General features: G+C 57.8%; 3 protein-coding genes across 7 annotated transcripts in view; 2 read left to right on the top strand and 1 right to left on the bottom strand.

Annotated features, from left to right (window-relative positions):
* Positions 1-3,716: 3,716 nt before the first annotated feature.
* On the top strand, positions 3,717-7,543 carry LOC115338095 (retinol dehydrogenase 12-like). The gene is made up of 6 exons (XM_030006554.2): positions 3,717-4,136; positions 5,468-5,707; positions 5,844-5,933; positions 6,006-6,194; positions 6,747-6,853; positions 6,975-7,543. Exons 1-6 carry the CDS (start codon positions 3,980-3,982, stop codon positions 7,167-7,169), a joined length of 978 nt encoding a protein of 325 aa, XP_029862414.1. The 5' UTR covers positions 3,717-3,979; the 3' UTR covers positions 7,170-7,543.
* The window catches only part of LOC115338090, a 25,178-nt gene continuing 15,652 nt past the window's right edge, over positions 7,502-17,027 (bottom strand). Inside the window, exons 2-6 of one of the 3 annotated variants that reach the window (XM_030006541.2) lie at positions 14,221-14,346; positions 11,321-11,436; positions 9,261-9,418; positions 8,996-9,162; positions 7,502-8,852 (exon numbers count right to left, since the gene is read on the bottom strand). In XM_030006541.2, coding sequence (XP_029862401.1) covers positions 7,548-8,852; positions 8,996-9,162; positions 9,261-9,411 — 1,623 coding nt within the window. In that variant the 5' untranslated portion in view covers positions 9,412-9,418; positions 11,321-11,436; positions 14,221-14,346 and the 3' untranslated portion in view covers positions 7,502-7,547. Of the gene's footprint in view, positions 8,853-8,995; positions 9,163-9,260; positions 9,419-9,786; positions 9,900-11,320; positions 11,437-14,220; positions 14,841-17,027 lie in introns of those variants that run through there. The other 2 variants (XM_030006542.2, XM_030006540.1) reach the window with 2 other exon arrangements.
* Positions 10,093-17,027, top strand: part of DCTN1 (dynactin subunit 1) — an 86,298-nt gene continuing 79,363 nt past the window's right edge. Inside the window, exon 1 of one of the 3 annotated variants that reach the window (XM_041121853.1) lies at positions 10,093-10,157. Coding sequence is in view for 1 of the 3 variants with exons in the window: in XM_041121851.1 (XP_040977785.1) it covers positions 16,365-16,367 (3 nt within the window). In the remaining 2 variants the exon portion in view is untranslated. Of the gene's footprint in view, positions 10,158-16,037; positions 16,368-17,027 lie in introns of those variants that run through there. The other 2 variants (XM_041121854.1, XM_041121851.1) reach the window with 2 other exon arrangements.

Below are 17,027 nucleotides of genomic sequence, written 5' to 3'. Positions count from 1 at the left end.
CCCTGTGGGAGTACAGTCCATCTTAATTGTTGTTTCCTATGGGTTTCAGGATCTTCCCATTCAAAGGCAAAATAATCCCTACAGTTTTCCTTTAGAGGGCAAGCCCAAAATGCGTCCTTTAAGTCTATTACACTATACCATTTTAATTCGGGGGAAAGTTGACTCAGTGAAGTATATGGATTGGCTACCACTGGGAATCTAGTAATAGTCCTCTTATTTACTTCTCTTAAATCCTGTACTAAACGGCAGGACCCATCCGATTTCTTTATGGGCAGAATGGGGGTATTGTGTGGTGACATGCAAGGTTCTAATAATCCTTGCTGCAACAACCTTTCGATTACTGGTTGTAGTCCATGTCTGCCTTCTTGTGACATGGGATATTGTTTGACTCTAATTGGAACTTCTGGGTTCTTAATAGTGACTTCAAAGGGAGCAATGTCTAATCGTCCTACTGATTCCGGGGTAGACCATACTTCAGGATTGATTTTAGCTTCATCCTCCGTTGTCAAAACACACAATTCTACCGTTGTTTCTTGGTTCTTTATCTCTAAGTTAACCCCTAATTCAATCATTAGATCTCTTCCTAATAAATTGTATTCTGCTTCAGGTACCAACAAAAAGGATCCTATTCCAAATTGAGATGGAGTTTCTATTTCCACTCCTTTTATTATTGGTACCTGAAACGGTTCTCCTTTTGCTCGTATTACTTGCAATTTCTCCGAAGACAGTGAGCATCCTTGGGGTACTGACTGGACAGTAGATCTTTCTGCCCCAGAGTCCACAAGGAACTCAACTTCTTGATGCTGGGGACCCAATTTTAATTTTATCAAGGGCTCTGTTTTCTTAGGGGTCCCCAGCAAATAGAGCCCCTGACTCCCCTGATCTTCTTTAAACATCCGTTCATCCTGTATACGCTTTCTACAGTTCCTCCTCAGGTGTCCTTTCTTTTGACAATAGAAACACTCAACCTGTCTCAAATCCTTTGTGTCACCCTGGCTTCCTTGGGGTCTTTCCTTTGGCCCCTGGGCACTACATCCCCTCGTACGGGATGCTACTCCTCTCTGTCCTTCTTGGACAGCTGTCACCAAAATCCCTGCTTGCCTTTTCTGGATCTCTTCCTCCCTTCTCACATACACTTTCTCAGCTTCTCTTAACAATTCATCTAATCCTCGCTCCTGCCAATCTTCCAACTTTTCCAGTTTCTTTCTAATATCTACCCATGATTTCGCCACAAACTGAGTTTTTAACAGGGCTTGCCCTACCGGAGTGGCAGGGTCCAGCCCGGAATAGAGCTGCAGATTCTTTCTCAGTCTCTCTAACCATTCAGTGGGGGTCTCATCTTTCTTTTGGTGTTCACTAAATGCTTTGTTAATATTCTGTCCTCGGGGAACAGATTCCTTAATGCCTTGAACAATTATAGTACGCAGATCTGCCATATGAGTTCTATGTTCTGCATTCTGGTTATCCCAGTTCGGCCGCTGTAATGGCCATTTAATATCTGCGCCTGGTCCGTGTTGGTGCTGCTGATCCCAAACTCTCATTCCTGCTCTTCGAATCATTCCCCTTTCTTCTACTGTGAATAGTATGCCTAAAATTGCCTGCAACTCTTCCCAGGTATATACATTAGGACCCAAAAACTGGTCTAACCTTTCGGATACTCCCAAAGGGTCTTCTAAAAGGTTCCCCATCTCCTTCTTAAATTCCCTTATATCTCCAGAGTTCAAAGGTACTGGCACAAATCCCATGCCAGGTTGTGGTCCTCCCATAGCTATTTCTCTTAAGGGGTATAGTCTTTCCTCTAACTGCTCTTTCCTCCTAGTCTGACTCCTCGTTATTCTCCGAGTCTCTTCAGGGGAACTAGGAGAGCCTAAGTCTGGGTCTGGGGCTGTCGGGGGAGAGGAGGGAGGGGGGGTTGGGTCAGGCGTGGGTGTAGGGGGAACATAAGGGGGAGGAGGTGCGGGAAGTTCTTCGGGGTTTTTAGTTTTTTTCCTATGGTTCTTTTCACTTGGAGTAAACACGTGGACTCGGGTATCTAATCTTATCCATAAACTAGCATATTCACTCTCTTCTAAACTGAAGGGTTCCTTAGTATTTACATATATGTTTAGGGCCTGGCATATCCAATCCTCAAATGACCCAAAAACAGGCCAAAATACCCGATCTCCTCTGATTTGTTTACCACCCCACACCTGCATACAATAATATATCAGTTTTTATCTACTTTTGCCTTGTCTGGGCAGCCAGTCATCCCAATGGGCAATGATTAATCCTAGAGGGCTGTCTGGCGGTATGTCGGGTAACCTCACCTTGGGGCCCCTCATGGAGTCAGAAGGCTTGCTTTTCTTCTGCTCCATCTTCTGAAGTGCCTTCTCACACACACACACACGCACCCCTCGTTCGTGGCTCACGCCCTCGCGGGCAATGAGAACCGCACTACAAGAGGGTCCGCACTCACTTCGCTCCTCTCGGGAGCGTCTCGTTCATGCGCACTTCGGGAAACCCACCCCGACCGAACGGGAACGCTTTTAATACTCACTTAACCTGGAGTCTTCGCCCGGATCTTTGTGCACAAAAATTACAGGGTACTGCAGTGTTCTTTTGCCTGCTTGCCAAATTTAGGGTTCGGAGGTAAGGGTCTTGGAAAGGATATCGTCCACTCCGGGGCCATCCAAAGATGGGGTGCCTCCCCAGAGTTTAGATTCCGAACCAAGTTACCTTATCCGAGTCACGGCACCAAAATTGTTATGGGTGGCGACGACAAATTATACGCCAGCCTGTGGACAGTCCAATCAAAATTTATTGAAGCAAGCAGCAAACAGGCAAAGCAGCACTGAGCGGCCGGGGAGTCTCTGCTCTACCAACAGGCGCGCCCCCAACCCCTTTCGAGTCCCCTTTTTATAGCTCTCGGTTGCCGGGCTAAAGCCCAGAGTCCCGGCCCACGTGGCCTTGTCCAGTGTCTTCTGCGATTGCGCGCCTGGTTGCTAAGGGGGTCGTGGGATGAAGGTTGTAGTCTTCTTCTGTGTTTCTTGTCGTTTAGAGCATGCGCACCTTAAAATATTTCCTTATTAGGCATTGAAAGCCGCGCTATCCCGTTCACTTAGCAGGACCTTATAGTTACAAAGTTTCCAACTGCACCTGTTTGCAGGAGCTAACGCTGCCTTGCAAAAGCGAACACAGTGTGCAAGGCTTACAAAACCGGTTTGATTAACAAATACATAAGATGAATTAATACATAAGATGAATTTATCACACATTCCTGAGGGAAGCATCTGTTGAGCTGCTAAAACCCCCAGAAGGGCCCAGCTGGGACCGTGCCCGGGGAAGAGCCGTGCCTGCGTTCCCAGGCCGCCAGCCTGGTTGGGAGGACGGGGACCTCAAGTCAGGGCTGCGCTGGCGGGACGGGGTGGGCAGGGTCTGTCCGGACACCCACCGCGCCGTGAGGCCACCCCTGGGCTGTGGCCTCCTCCATCCCCCACATGCTCTGGGTGCTGCACGGCACCCCGGGGTCCCTCGCTGGGGCTGCCCCCCCGTGCCGGTGAACCCCTCCAGTAGGTCCCTGCTCCCGCAGGGGCCGTGGCTCCAGCCCTGGCTCGTGGCCGAGTGTCCCCGCGTGGCTGGACGGGGACCTTGGGGATGCCCGGTGGGCATTGCCCCTCCCGCAGCGGCTGCCCCGGGGCTGGCAGGGCGCTCCCCAGCCGGTGTGGGCGAGCAGCCCCGGGATGGCACAAGGGATGTGCGGCTCAGCCTCCCGCCTGCTCTGCCCCTCCCAAGGGAAGAGCCCAGTGAGCCGCTTTCCTGCTGGCTGTCCCTTCTCCGCTCCTGGAGGCTTGGCGAGCAGGAGGGGACCGTGCCGTACCAGGGCTGCCGGGCTGGGCGAAGGTTCTCGGCTGACCTCCGGCCCCAGCCGGACTCTGTCCCCCAGCTACACCCTGGTGCCCCAGCTGGACCCCGCGCCCCGGCCGGACCCCGTGCCCCAGCCATGGAGCTGCCGAGTGCCTGCAGCCACCCGTGCTGGTTCCTGCTCACGCTGCTCCTGGGGCTGCTCCTCTGGGCCAGGAGGAGACGCGCCTGGGACCCCCGCAAGTGTCCCACCGACCTGACTGGCAAGACGGTGATTGTCACCGGAGCCAACAGCGGTGAGTGGGGACTGGTGGCAGGGGATTGCAGGGGTTGGGGTGGGGCTGGGGGGGCGCAGGATATGGGTGCAGGGCTGTGGGTCCTGCCTGGCCATGGGACCCAGCCACCCTCCTTTTGCAGCTGGAGCCGGGGGTGGTGGCAGCTCCCTGCTCCCCCAGGATGGAGAATGGGCTGGGGACATGTGTGTGGGTGACGGCATGATGGCACAGTGCTGTGGGGTGGCTCACGGGGGACGTGGGTCCCCCTTCTCCAGCCACTGTACCACTCACAGCCTCTCCTTTGGTGGTACAAATGGCTGCAGGAGTGGCTGGTAGCTGGGCCCTGGGCATGGACGATGCGCTGCCAGTGCCCCATGCCCACAGCACGCTCGCTCCGGGTGCCATCAGACATCCTCTGCACCGTGCTGACTGACGGCCGCTGTGCCGCATGCTGGGGAGCTGGTCGCCGGCGAGCCGCTCCGGCTGGTCGGTGTCCTCTGCCCAGGAGCAGCTCGGCCTTGCTGGGCTCTGGGCACCCCCGTGCCCACAGCCCCAGCCCAGCCTCAATGGCTGGACTCTGCCCCGGCTGGGTTAATGACTGACAGCCAAGGCCACGGCACCGCTGGCTGCGTCCCAGCCGACCACCGCGCTGCCGGCCACCGTCGGCACCACACCGCACCGGAGCCGGAGCTGCGCGCCGGGGACGGGGTCGCTGCTCCCACCCGTGTCCCGCTGCAAAGCACGGGGTGGGGGCTGGCACAGCCAGGGGCGACGGGACCCGCAGGGCTGGGCGTGCAGCGGAGCCCACGGGTTGGGGTTGGGGTGTCCCCCCGCATGCAGGGCAGCTGGGGTGTCCCCCTGTGTGCCCAGGGACAGGGTGCCCCATGTGTGTTGGGGTCCGTCCCCCTCCGGGGGCCTGTCATTTCGCGCTGCGCCAGAGCGCTGATGTGGAGCCGTGCCAGTACAGCGCTGCTGGGTGGGTTCGGTGGCCGTGGCCGTGGCAGCCATCCTGCTCACAGGATCCAGGGCGAGCTGCCACCTCCAGCTCCTTCCTACACCCCACGGCGGCTGTCCTGCCTTGTCCCCGTCCCTGCACAGCCACGCTGTGCTGCAGAGCCAGGAGCCCAGCCCTGCTGCCCCCCGCTACCACCCCCCACTCCGGTGCTGGGGCACCCTGGGTTTGGCGCTGGGCTCCTGGCAGTGGCTGAGCTGCCCAGGATGGAGTCCCCCTCCATTGCTCTGCCCTGCCCCTGGGGCTGCCCAGACCCTGGGAACAGGGGCACGGACCCCCAGGGACCCCTCGCCGTGGGGACCCAGCAGGGATCAGCCAGCGCCCACTCCGCGTGCTGCAGGGATCGGCAAGCGCGTGGCTCTGGACCTGGCCCGCAGGAACGCCCGCACCATCCTGGCGTGCCGGAGCAGGGAGCGGGGCCAGGCAGCAGCGGAGGAGATCCGGGCGGCCACCGGCAACCCCGCAGTGCTGCTGCGGCTGCTGGACACCGGATCGCTGGCCTCCGTGCGCGCCTTTGCCCAGGCTGTGCTGCGGGAGGAGAAGCGGCTGGACGTGCTGGTGAACAACGCCGGCCTCACCGGTACGCGCTGGAGCCAGGGTCAGGCGTCCGCTGCCCACATCTCGGCCCCGGCCGGGGTCCGGCTCCCCGTCCCGCTGTGGCAGGCGATGCCAGCCCGGCTCCCGGCCCCACGGTGCCCCGCGCCCCCCTCTTCCAGGGCTGCCCTTCACCATTACGCCGGAGGGGCTGGAGCAGACCTTCGCCACCAACTACCTGGGACCGTTCCTGCTCACCAACCTGCTGCTGGGTGAGCTGCCGGGGGCTGCCGGGGCCGGGGGGCTCTGGGGACCCCTCCCCGCTCACCCCCTGCTCTGCGCAGACCTCCTGAAGGCGTCAGCGCCCGCCCGTGTCGTCAACGTCTCGTCCTTCCGGCACAGCGCGGGCACCGCCAACGGCCGCTACCTCACCGGGCAGGAGCGGCCTGGCGGCTTCGATGCCGCCTACAACAGCACCAAGCTGATGAACGTCCTCTTCACCGCCGAGCTGGCGCGGCGCCTGCAGGGCACAGGTGGGTGCTGGGCTGTGCCGCGCCGGGCTGTGCCACGCTGTGCCTTGCCGTGCCATGCCGTGCTTAGCTGTTCTGTGCCATGCATGGCCATACCATGGCTTGCCATGCCATGCCATATAGAGCTGTGCCGTGATGTACGATGCCCAGCCGCACCCTGCCGAGCCATGCCGTGCCATGCGGCTCCCAGGGAGGGCTGCACCCCAGGGCCATCTGCCCATCCCAACCACCCTGTGCCGCTGTGCCATGACATGGGGGCCACACAATGGGGCTGAGGGGTCTCGGCCCTGGTAGATACTCCCTGGGACCCCCCATGCTCCCCGTGGTTGGGAGACTCCTGGCCAGCAATGGCCACGTCCCCCAAGGTGGCCCCAGTGCCGGGGCACGTAAGAGCCCCCGCTCCAAGGCTGGGCTTGGGGCTACTGGTGCTGCTCCAGGTGGGAGGGCAACAAGGGATTTGGGCCCTGGAGGCAGGGACCAGGTCCCTGCCCATGCCAGGGTCCCTGTGGCCCCAGCCCTGCACCCCGGCACAGCGCCGACAGTGTGGCTTGGCAGGGGTGATCGCCAACGCCCTGAGCCCCGGCGTGGTGAGCACCAGCATCATGCGCCACTTCAGCTGGGCCGTCCGGGTGCTCTTCGCCCTCATCCGCCCCTTCATAAAGGTGAGAGCGGGGGCAGGCGGCGGGGCCGGATCCTGCCCAGACCTCCCATCCCACGGCCCCAGCAGTGGTGGGGTGGGCGGGGGGCAGCCAGGCCCCCTGCTCACCCCACTTCGCCCGGCAGTCGGCAGAGCAGGGGGCCGTCAGCACCATTTACTGCGCCGTCTCGGAGGAGGTCTCGGGCATCACGGGCAAGTACTTCGACAGCAACTGCAGGCTGGCGCTGCCCTCCATGGCCGCCCGTGACGCCGGCCTCGCTCACAAGCTCTGGGAAGAGTCGGAGCGGCTGACGGGGCTCACCGATGGCCCCCAGCACTGAGCCGGCGGCAGCTCTGCGTGGGGATGTGGCAGTGCCACTGGGCGCTGCCAGCCGCTTGTGCTGGGGTCCCCGCGTCTCCCCGGGACACGGGGTCAGATACTGCCAGGGGGACAGTGCCATGCGGGTGGGGGGCAGCCACCACCAGGGAGCTGCCCCAGCCCCAGTGGTGCCAGCACCCCGAAGCACAGCAGAGGGGGGGTCACCCCACCTAAGCCAGCCCCCCGGGCCCCGCAGGCGCAGCCCCTACAGCCCCTTCCCAAGAGGGAGAGGGGCCACGGGGCCCAGCCGTGCCAGGACAGCCGCTGTGATGGCGCACAGACTGTGCCGACAACTGCGGTGTAAATGCTTTATTAAAAAGCCCTGTGCAGCCGGCACCAGCTACTCCCAGGCGATGTCCAGATCCAGCCGCTGTTTCCGCACCGCCTGCAGGAAGCTGTCGTAGTCCCGCCGGTGGATGTCCTGGCAGCGGGACAGGTCCAGGCGGCACAGGCGGCCCTCAGAGGCCAGCAGCAGCCACACAGTCTGGCTGGACACCCGGCTCTCGGCCAGCGAGAGCTCCTGCAGCTCGAGCAGGGGCGGCCCCGGTGCCACCAGCACCGTCTCGAACACCGAGTCCAGCGGGAAGGGGACACCGAGCAGGCGGAGGGTCTGTAGGCGCGGGGCATGGCACAGCAGTGAGGCTAGCGTGGCACGCAGCGCCAGCCCGTGCTGGGCCGAGAAGATGCTGGTGGTGCCAGCCAGGGCTAGGGAGAAGCTCTGGAGCTGGGGGAGGCCGTGGGGCAGCAGGTCAGTGTCCCAGTGGGGTGGCTCGGCCAGGGTCTCCCTGTCAGGGTCAGTGTCTGGCGGGGCATGCAGCTCAGCGCTGAAGGCCTGCAGGCCAGGGCAGCTGGCGAGGAGGGCGGCCAAGGAGAGCTCGTCCTGGCAGCAGAAGCCGTGCAGGGCCAGGGTCTGCAGGCGGGGGCCCAGCCTCTGTGCCAGTGGCAGCACCTCTGCCAGCACCCGGCCCTGCCGCCCGGCACAGCCCAGGGTCAGCCGGGCCAGGCGGCCCCAGCCCAGCAGCTCCCAGCTGACTGCCGGGCCCGGGCCGTCCCCGAGCCACACGCTGACCTCTTCGGCCTGGGGACAGACGGCATGGATGGCAGCCAGGGCGGGCTCCTCCACCTCCTCCACCTGCCGCAGGGGCAGGGTGAGCCAGGGCCCCCCTGGGGCAGCCCCTCGCCACCGCCCCAGCTCCTCCAGCGAGGGGAAGCCCTCGGTGTCCCCCATACCGTCCAGCTGCCGACCGTGGAGGAGGCGAAGGGCGTCCGGCACGGCGCCGTGGGCTAGGAACTTCAGGCACGGCAGGGCCAGCAGCAGGAAGGCCAGCGCCGCCACCATGCTGCCATCCTCCGTGGGCTCCAGGCCGCGGGCCAGCAGGATGCGGAGCACGGGGCAGCAGAGGGACTGTGCCAGCGGGTCGTAGGCCAGGTGCTGCAGGGCACGCGGGGACACCTTCTTGCAGTGGGACACGTCCAGCTCCTGCAGGCGCCGGCAGCAGGAGCCAACGGCCGAGAGCACCTGGACGTTGGCCTGTGTCTCCGCCAGCCCCAGGCGGCTCAGCTGTGGCAGCCCCTCCGCCAGGTCCACCAGGATGTCTGCCGACAGTCGGCTGCAGCCGTGCAGGTCCAGAGAGCTGAGGCTCTGCTGCGAGCACACGGAGCCCCCTCAGCAGGGTGAAGGGGACCCTGACACCCCTCTGCCCCCCCTGCACCTACCCATGGAGGGTGGGCATCCCCTGCCCCCCTTACTGCAGCCCCACGGACGGTGGGCACCCCCAGCCCGCTGACCTTGCAGCGCAGGGCGATGAGCTGGCCGATGGCGTTGCTGGCGAGACCAGAGCAAGGGCGCAGGCTCAGCTCCCGCAGGTGGGGCAGCAGGAGCAGGTGGAGTGCCGCCCGCGTCAGGCGCCGGCTCTCGCCCAGCAGCCGGATCAGGTCCTGCACCAAACTGCCAGCTGTGGGGGTGGTCGCAGGTCAGCGAGAGCACACCGGCACCGCTCACCCATCCTCCTCCTCCTCCTCATGGAGGGGATCCCCAGACCCCATGTCTCACCCAGGTCGTTAAAGGGCCCCATGACGAAGCGGAACTGGTACTCATCCAGGTAGTTGTCGCTGTAGTCCTTCACCCAGATGCTCTGCATGTGCTGGACCAGGCTCTGCAGGCAAAGGCTGCCCAGCGCCGGCACCTCCTTCCTCCTGGGCATCTGGCTGCTGCAGGAGAAAGAGACGGTTGAGCACGGTGGGCTCCGGCCAAGCCAGATTCAGAGCTAACCACGGGCCCTGAGCTATTTGAGCCGCAGCGGGCACCTCGACTTCTTAAGGCCCGAGTTTATTTTGGGGGAGCTTTAAAACCCGTTTATGCAGAAAAAAAAAACGGGCAGAGAAAAGCCTGCCTGGGTGTGTGTGCGGCCTTCAGCCAGGCCCAGGGGGTCTGCTCGGGTTTTGGGGGAAAAAAACGTGGCAGCACGGGCCAAACATCCCGTTCCCCCCCCATTCCTCCCCGTCTCAGCGGGGCCCGGGCCCCGCCGAGACGGGGAGGAATGGCGGGGGGCGGTGGTGGTGATCCCTGGAGCACTTACCGGCGGTTCCGCGTTCCGTCCCACTTCCTTGCCCGGCCCTAACCCCGCCGCACCCCATTCTGCCGGGCCCCAGGGCCCGCCCCGCCGCCCTTTATATCCCTTCGCCCCCGCCATAGCGCGGCCTGCCCGGTTCGGCTTCGCTACCTCGGCTGCGCATGAGCGTTGCGGGGAGAGGGCCTCCCTATCGCCGCCCTCCTTAACGCCCCCCCCTCCCCCGAGGGTTGCCCTGTGTCGTGCCTGACGTGAAGCTCGGCCGGCGGGGCGGTGGGGGTGAGGTGGAGAGGCGGGCAGCCTGCGGGGGCCTCGCGGGGGCCTCGCGGGGGCCTCGCGGCGGCCGGTTGAGGCGGCGCTGGGGAGCGGCCGGGCGGTAGGTACCGGGCGCAGCCTTGTTGGGGGGGGAGGGAGGAAATGAAATGAAATGAAAGGAAATTCCCCCCACCCCGGTGTGTGTATGTTTTTGGGGGAGTGTTGTGTCGGTGCTGAGGTGCGTGGGAGGCTGTGCGAGGGGTGGTCGGTGCTGGGGTGGGCGAAGTGTGTCCCTCCCCGTGGCGGGGGTGTGGGGTTGGTGTTGGTTGGGGGGGGCATTCCCTCCCGTGGGCTGGGGGCTTGGTGTTGGGGTGCTCCCCCTGAAGCGGAGCAGAGGCTGAAGGTTGGTGCTGGGGGACCCCAACCCCTGTGGGGTGTCTGGGGGGTGGGGGGGGCAGTGCTGGGGTACTCCAGCCCCCATGGGGTGTCTGTGGGGGGCGCAGTGCTGGGGTACTCCAGCCCCCATGTGGTGTCTGGGGGGTGGCAGTGCGGGGGCACCCCAGCCCCCACGGGGTGTCTGGGGGGGCTGTGCTGAGTGGGGGGACTGGCAGCGACAGAGCAGGGCTGCGTCCTGGCTCTGTTGCCCCCCCCCCCCCCCCCGTGGGGTAGCTCAAGGTTCCCCATCATCTGGGCCCCCCCACCACCACAGAGGTGGGGAGCGGCTCTGTGGGGAGGGGAGCACCTGTCCTGGTGGGCACTGAGCCCCTCACCTTGGGTTCCCTGTTGCCGGCACTGTGCTCGCACAGGCAGCGTGGGGCTCACAGCGGTGCTGCGGGCAGAATCTTTATTCCCCTCCCCTGCTCTGGAGCCCCCCTGACCCCTCGGTGGGCTGCAGCGCTGCTGGGGTAGGCTGGGCACAGCCGTTTGTTGTGTTGCAAGCGCCTACGGCCCTGACAGCATTGCCCGGCTCTGGGGGGTTGGTCATTTGGAAGAAGGAAACCTTTGCAGGTAACGGCAGCGGTGGTCTGAGACCAGGAACTAAACACGTGAGTCGCCTCTAGAAACAAAGATTCTGTTTCATGCAAATGTTTCCAGCAGCAAATAGAAAGACCGATGAGGGCAGGTCCAAGAGGCTGGTGGGCCTCGAGGAGTGTTACAGGAGCAGAGCTGTCAGTATTCAGAGACACTCACATTAAACTTTTTTTTTTTGAAAAAAGTGTCACCTTTCTCTTTAATCAACTGCTGTTTGTAGCTACATGTTTTGGGGTTTGTTTCCAGTGTAATTCACCTTTTTCCTCAGTGTGGTGCTGGAAACCTTCAGTCCGTCTGAGAAATGTGGGCCGGCTTCCTTGCACAGGGTGTGGCAGAACAGTTCCATGGCAGAGTCGTTTGGGATGAAGGAATCTGCACCACAGGAAAAAAAATAACACAGTCATTGTGGATTGCCTGTGGAAACTCCTCTGCTAGCACAGTAAAGACAGAGCTTGTTTTGCAGTCGTAACCCTTAACGTTAACTTTAAATGTTCACCAAGCTGGAGGTTCTTATTTGTGAAACACAAGGAAATCTCGCTTCTGAGCAGAGCGTGGTTTCCAGCCCCTCCTGGCAGCAGGTACTGCTTGCAGAGCTGCTTTGACCTGGGAAGGTGTCTGTGCTGGGGAACGGGAAGTTCATATGGATAACCTGCATCTTCCCCATCTGCATGAAATACTGGTTTGAAATTAAAGGTTGAGCCAAAACATTATGAGAAATGAAGAGAAGATTTAAGAAATAGCATTTAAGAAGGAGTGTAAATTGCACAAGCTGGAGGGGCCAGCTTTTGGATTGGAAAAATTTGGATTTGGAGGAGGGGCAGGAGTGACTCAGCCTTTGGATAATTGATAAGTGGGCTAATTTGCATCTGTGCATTATGGCTGTTTAGCAGCCAAGAAGAAAAGCAGAATTGCTATGGCCAAATATTTCCTTTCATGTAGTCTAGTAAAGATCCGCTATAGCTTTTCTAGCTGAGAATTCTGTCTCTTGGGTACATGAAAGTACAAACTGGAGCCCTCGTTAGTCAGGAGAATATTTGAATAATTGATCAAATTAAGGCTGGGCCACGTACTTCCGTTTGTAGTCCACAAGGTTGTAGGGTGTGTTTTAAAAGCTGTGTGTCTGCCCACGTGTAACACTGGTGCTTAGCATTGCTGTGTTTAATCAGTGTCTTCAATTTTTCTGATCAATGCATTTGCTTTTGCCTTTGAAGGAACTAATTTTCCCCTCTGCAATGTGAGGGACACAAGCCCCATGTTTGAACTGTGTCACGGAGCGTCCCTCACGCTCAGCCCAAGCGTACCATGGCTGCGGTGGTACTGCCTTGCACCGCTGGCACTGCCGCGGCATCACCCCACGTCTGTCGTGACCTCGTGCTGGGGGCAGTGGAAGAGCCAGTCCCGTGCCCCGGCAGTGCAGAGAGGTGGATGTGTGAAGGAGAGAGCCGTGTCTCTGCTCCAGGGGTAAAGCGGTGCTCCAAGAGGGTGCAAACCCTCAGAGAGGAGACCCGGTCCTGGCGCTACTGTGTTCCCTTCCCGGAGACACCAGTGTAATCCCTCTTCCCTGCTTACTGGCGTTGCTGCCTACTCCGCCAGCCTCCCCCAGAGGAGTTTCCCCAAAACATTTGCCAGGTGCATGTGAGCTGAGGAGCTGTGCCAGGCTTTTGCTATTAAATGGGTCTTTCATTGTGTCGAGGCAGTAAGTTTTGGGTGGTGACACGCTGCTGTTCTGTTGCAGCTGAACTGTCTGGGGGTCGTTCCCTCTGGCTGCGCCCAGCGGCTCTGCCAGGTGAGAGCCTCTTGATTCTAAACTACTTCTCACTAAATTATACCTTTCTTTGTGGCTTTGCTGACAACATGCTACGTCAGTAAATCACGGCTGGTTTCACAGACAGGATAAGCTCCTGCAGTGTGCATCAAGCAAAACCTCTCTGTGCATAGAGTCATTGCATTCTGCAGCGTTGCAGAGACGAGCACAAAACTCAGCACAGCACAGTGCTGCTTGTGTTTTTGTTAACAAAACTCCTAGTTCATTTATGTTCGGCGTGAGATTCCCTGCGCTATGCCTGGTGGAGCTCCCTGCTGTTAGCCGTTGACTTCACCAGGAAGGGCTGGTCTTTAAATAGGATGTGGGTGTTATGTTTGGGTTTTTTTTTTTTAAGATCCTGTCAAGGTCTTGCTGTGTGACCTTGGACCAATTTCTTCTTTCCTTTTCTTTCTCCCTCAGTTCCCAAACATGAAGCTGAGACAGTGACTGTGACCTACTTCACAGGCGCTCAGGAGGGTGTCTTGCTAAATTAAACGCAAGGCACTTTTAAGTTCCTTAGAAATGTTTGAGGGGGAGCAATGAGCAATTTTAGTTTATTTTTAATAGAAGGGAGGCTTCAGGAGCTACAGCTTTGGGAACTGAGGCTTTCCTTTGGGCAGTTGTGTTGTACTAATGCACAATAAAGGCCCAAATACCAAGCGGGACTTGCGGAAGCTAAATTGCACGGGGTTTTGCACCCATTCCTAAAGAGTTTGCAAGTCTGTCTTGTTTCTTTGAAAAACACCTAAAGAATGCAAAACAGTAAGGAAGAAAATGGGCCGTGAACACGCAGGGACTGTCGTAGCTAGGCACGCAGCTCTTTGGCTAGATCTTCCTCCTGGTGCAGTGAGGAATGCTCTTCTGCCAGGTTTTTGACTGATTGTTTTTTATGGATGGTAAAATGACTCGCAGCCCCAGAGAATGCCACCGCAGATCGGTGAGAGGGGGCATTGTGCCTCGCTGTGGGTGCCCTCAGTTACCTGCCCTGTGAGGGAAAGGGGGCTTGCTGGCCAGGAATTCCGTAACGAGTGAAGGAGAGAAGTTTGTTAAGGATGATAATTGCTCAGAAGAGAAAGCAAAGGCAGTTGTATGCGCGCTGAAATGCACCAGCTGCTTTTCGGGCAGCTGGTCAAAGTCTCACAAGGGACAAACAGTTTTGGTTGTTCTAAATCTTTGAGCAGTAAAGCAGAGCAGGCATATATTTAAATCAGCTTTTCTTGATGTCATTAAACCCAGGGAAGGCGAAACGGCACAGACGCGCTGATGGCTGCGACTGGGTGACTGCGGAAGGGTGCTCAGCTGTGAAATAATGAATGAGTTGATTTGATGGAGATGAGCTAAAATCGACTGACCTCCTGCTACCGGGGAGCCGGGGCTGGTCCGCAGCATCCTTTGCTTTTCGGTCCGTTGCCAGGGTTACCGTCTCCCGGGCGGTGCTGCTGGTGTATTGATTGCAATCCGGAGAGTTTCGGTTTTAGCTAAAAAGAAAAGAATTAAATTTGTGGTGTAAGAAACATCAACCGGAGGGTGCTCCTGCGTCCTTGAGCGGCGGCTGCCTGGCTCGGCTGCGGTGCGGCTGAGGCTGTGCAGTGGTGCAGCTGTGCAGGGCGCAGGCTCGCAGCGCCTCCCCGCCGGGTCCTAGTGCCTTGGATCCATTCTGGCTTGGAAATTTGGGGTGGGTGCCCTGCGGCAAGCGTGATGCTGGGCTTGGGCGATGGCTGCGTCCCCTCCTCCAGCGGCCTGGCTGCGTGTGGGGCTGGTGTTCGGTAGCGTTGCGCCGGACACCCGGTTCTGATGACCTGTTTTTGAATAGGCGAGGGGTCTGGAAAACTTTTCTCCTGGTGCTCGGGTGGCAGCGTGGCTTTCAGTGGGCGAGCTGCTGTTGTGTCCTGGGTGCTGTGCCAAGCGCTGGGGTGCGGGGGCACGAGATTTGGGTGTTTTCTGCTTTCTCTTCAAAGGTGGTGCCTGTCCCTGCAAGCCCTGTCTCTTATCGTCAGGCAGTCGTGGTTCAAACACCAAAACACATTGGATTATGTTGTTTACAAGCGACACAGGCTAAAGTGCTTTATTTTAGGTGGTGAATGCCTCTAATAGAGGAGCGGCTGTGTGGCTGGTCTAGTGCCTGCATTGCTGTGGTCTGCAGCAGCCCGAGCTGCAGATGAGAACCTTCCTGTGCCGTAGGTGTATGGGGACAGGACGAGCAATGCTCTGTGCTCCAAAAAGACACAGTCTAAATATAAAATGGTACATGTTGGGATATGGACACATGGAAAATATGAAGAATTTATGGGGAAGTAGCGGTCAGTGTGGTGGGCTTCAGTCTCACTATAACACAGTATCAGTCATCTGTTACTGGATGTCATTGCAAAGGAGAACTTTAATTAAGGTTTTTAATGGCTCAGCAGATTCTCCTCTGTATTATTGGCCCATATAGGTGGCTCTTGGGAGACAGAAATAAGACTGTATTCCTACTAGCAGTGCTGGAACAGGAGCTGGAGTTGAGATTTGCTCTGGCTCTTGCACCAACCACAGGGCTGAAATTTGCCTTTCATATACCTGCCCGTCACACTGAACAGTGCTGACTTTCATAACCGAGAGCAAACCTCAAAGAGGAGGGAGCTGGTAGAGGTATAACTGGGCAGATCGAGTTCTCCTTGCAATCGTTCCACTTCTCAGGCAAGAATAGAAAAGAACCCAGGCTGGCTTCCAGGTCACCTGGGGGAGTATGCATAGCTTAGAGTTTAATTAAAAAAGTCTTAAACTCAGCAAACTCGATCTGGATTTATATTGACACAATATAAGACAGAACCCTGAAGTGCCATTTTTAAAATTTCTTTTCTGAACACAGGTTTGCTGGAAAACTAAGCTGCTTATAAATCAAAAGGAAGCTTTGCTGAAGCAATTTCATGGGGAGATGTGTGTGTGTATATAAAATATATATATATAAAAAAATACACTAAGATGGAATTTTGCTCTTCCTGAATAAATAGTGGGGAGTTTTCTGCAGGTTTTTGAAACTTTCTGCTCAGTTTGCTTAAACTGAGTAAGCTGTTAGTGTTCAAGCTACTTGGTGCGTGGACTGTTTCTTATCCCAGATTTCAGCAAAAAGTCTGAAGGTTCTAAACTCAATATTCCTTGGCCTTTTTATGATAGTTTTTCTGTAATGATGATTATTACATCGAAAGTTTGGGCAGCTACCAGACAATCGTTGTGAGTCCTAACAAAGCTATGGCTGCGAACAGCATGCAGGATGGCCTGTGTCCCTGGGGAGGAAGGGTGCTGCAGCATCGGCGCCATACCCATAAAGAGTGATGTGCAGAGATCTGTAACGTTTGCCACAGTTTTGCAAGTGAATGAAGATTGCCCCAAACTTGGGCAAGAATGACCTTGATGTGTGAAGTATTCCCCAAGCTGACCTAGTTCAGTATCCCATGCGAATACATGTCTCCTGAGATTCTCTGACTTGGATTTGTGAACAAACACACAGGCAGCTTTTATGGTATGTGTTATCGCCTAATAAACACCTAAATGCCGGAGAAGGGGCTGTGCTGGGGTTACTGCTCACTGCACTGGTCCCTTCCCTGGTGTGCCGACCCCAGCTCAACACGCTGCCTTTGCCTGTCCTTGTCCTTGCTCCGGAGTCCTGGCTTTTCAGCACCGAGGGAGCAAGGAGGTCTGCTAGAACCGTCCCTGCTTGGGACGCGCAGTGCCCTATTATAGCAAGAAATTTTCTTGCCAGTACTCTAAAAGGTGAAGGTGGATCTGGGGGCAGGTAATCTGCTTGCCCGGCAGCTGATGTTGCTTGGGAATAAACTACGCCAGTGGACTGTCAGAGGCTTGGGGTTTATTGTGTGCAGTTGAGATGAACTGGGCAGGAGCTGCCTTGAGTGCAGCTGGGGATCAGGCAGTAGGAGGGGAGACCATAGTCTTTATTAAGGCTAGTGTTTCCTATGATTTGCTAAACTAAGTTTATTTCAAACAGTAAATTTATTTCAAAGCTTTAACATGAATCAGAAAATTTGGTATGTTTTTGTGGAAAAGGGGATGCTGTATTTTCTGGTAGCTGCGGCAGCCTCTGGAAGTGCCAGGAAGATTTATTCATCGTAGTTATTTTGTTTGGTTGAAACAGCAGTTCATCCAAAAATGACAGTGTCTGAGT

This window comes from Aquila chrysaetos, unplaced genomic scaffold (genome assembly GCF_900496995.4).
Source record: "Aquila chrysaetos chrysaetos unplaced genomic scaffold, bAquChr1.4, whole genome shotgun sequence".
In the NCBI taxonomy this organism is placed as follows: Eukaryota; Metazoa; Chordata; class Aves; order Accipitriformes; family Accipitridae; genus Aquila; species Aquila chrysaetos.
Note: the sequence above shows the minus strand (reverse complement) of the source record. Positions and strands in the feature narration are given on the sequence as shown.

What these genes read in the sequence shown, in the direction of transcription:
- LOC115338095 (XM_030006554.2), top strand. Translation starts at nt 3,980, where the DNA reads ATGGAGCTGCCGAGTGCCTGCAGCCACCCGTGCTGGTTCCTGCTCACG. An exon ending in GCTCACCAACCTGCTGCTGG is followed by an intron (nt 5,934 to 6,005) that starts GTGAGCTGCCGG and finishes TGCTCTGCGCAG; the next exon opens with ACCTCCTGAAGGCGTCAGCG. An exon ending in TCATCCGCCCCTTCATAAAG is followed by an intron (nt 6,854 to 6,974) that starts GTGAGAGCGGGG and finishes TTCGCCCGGCAG; the next exon opens with TCGGCAGAGCAGGGGGCCGT.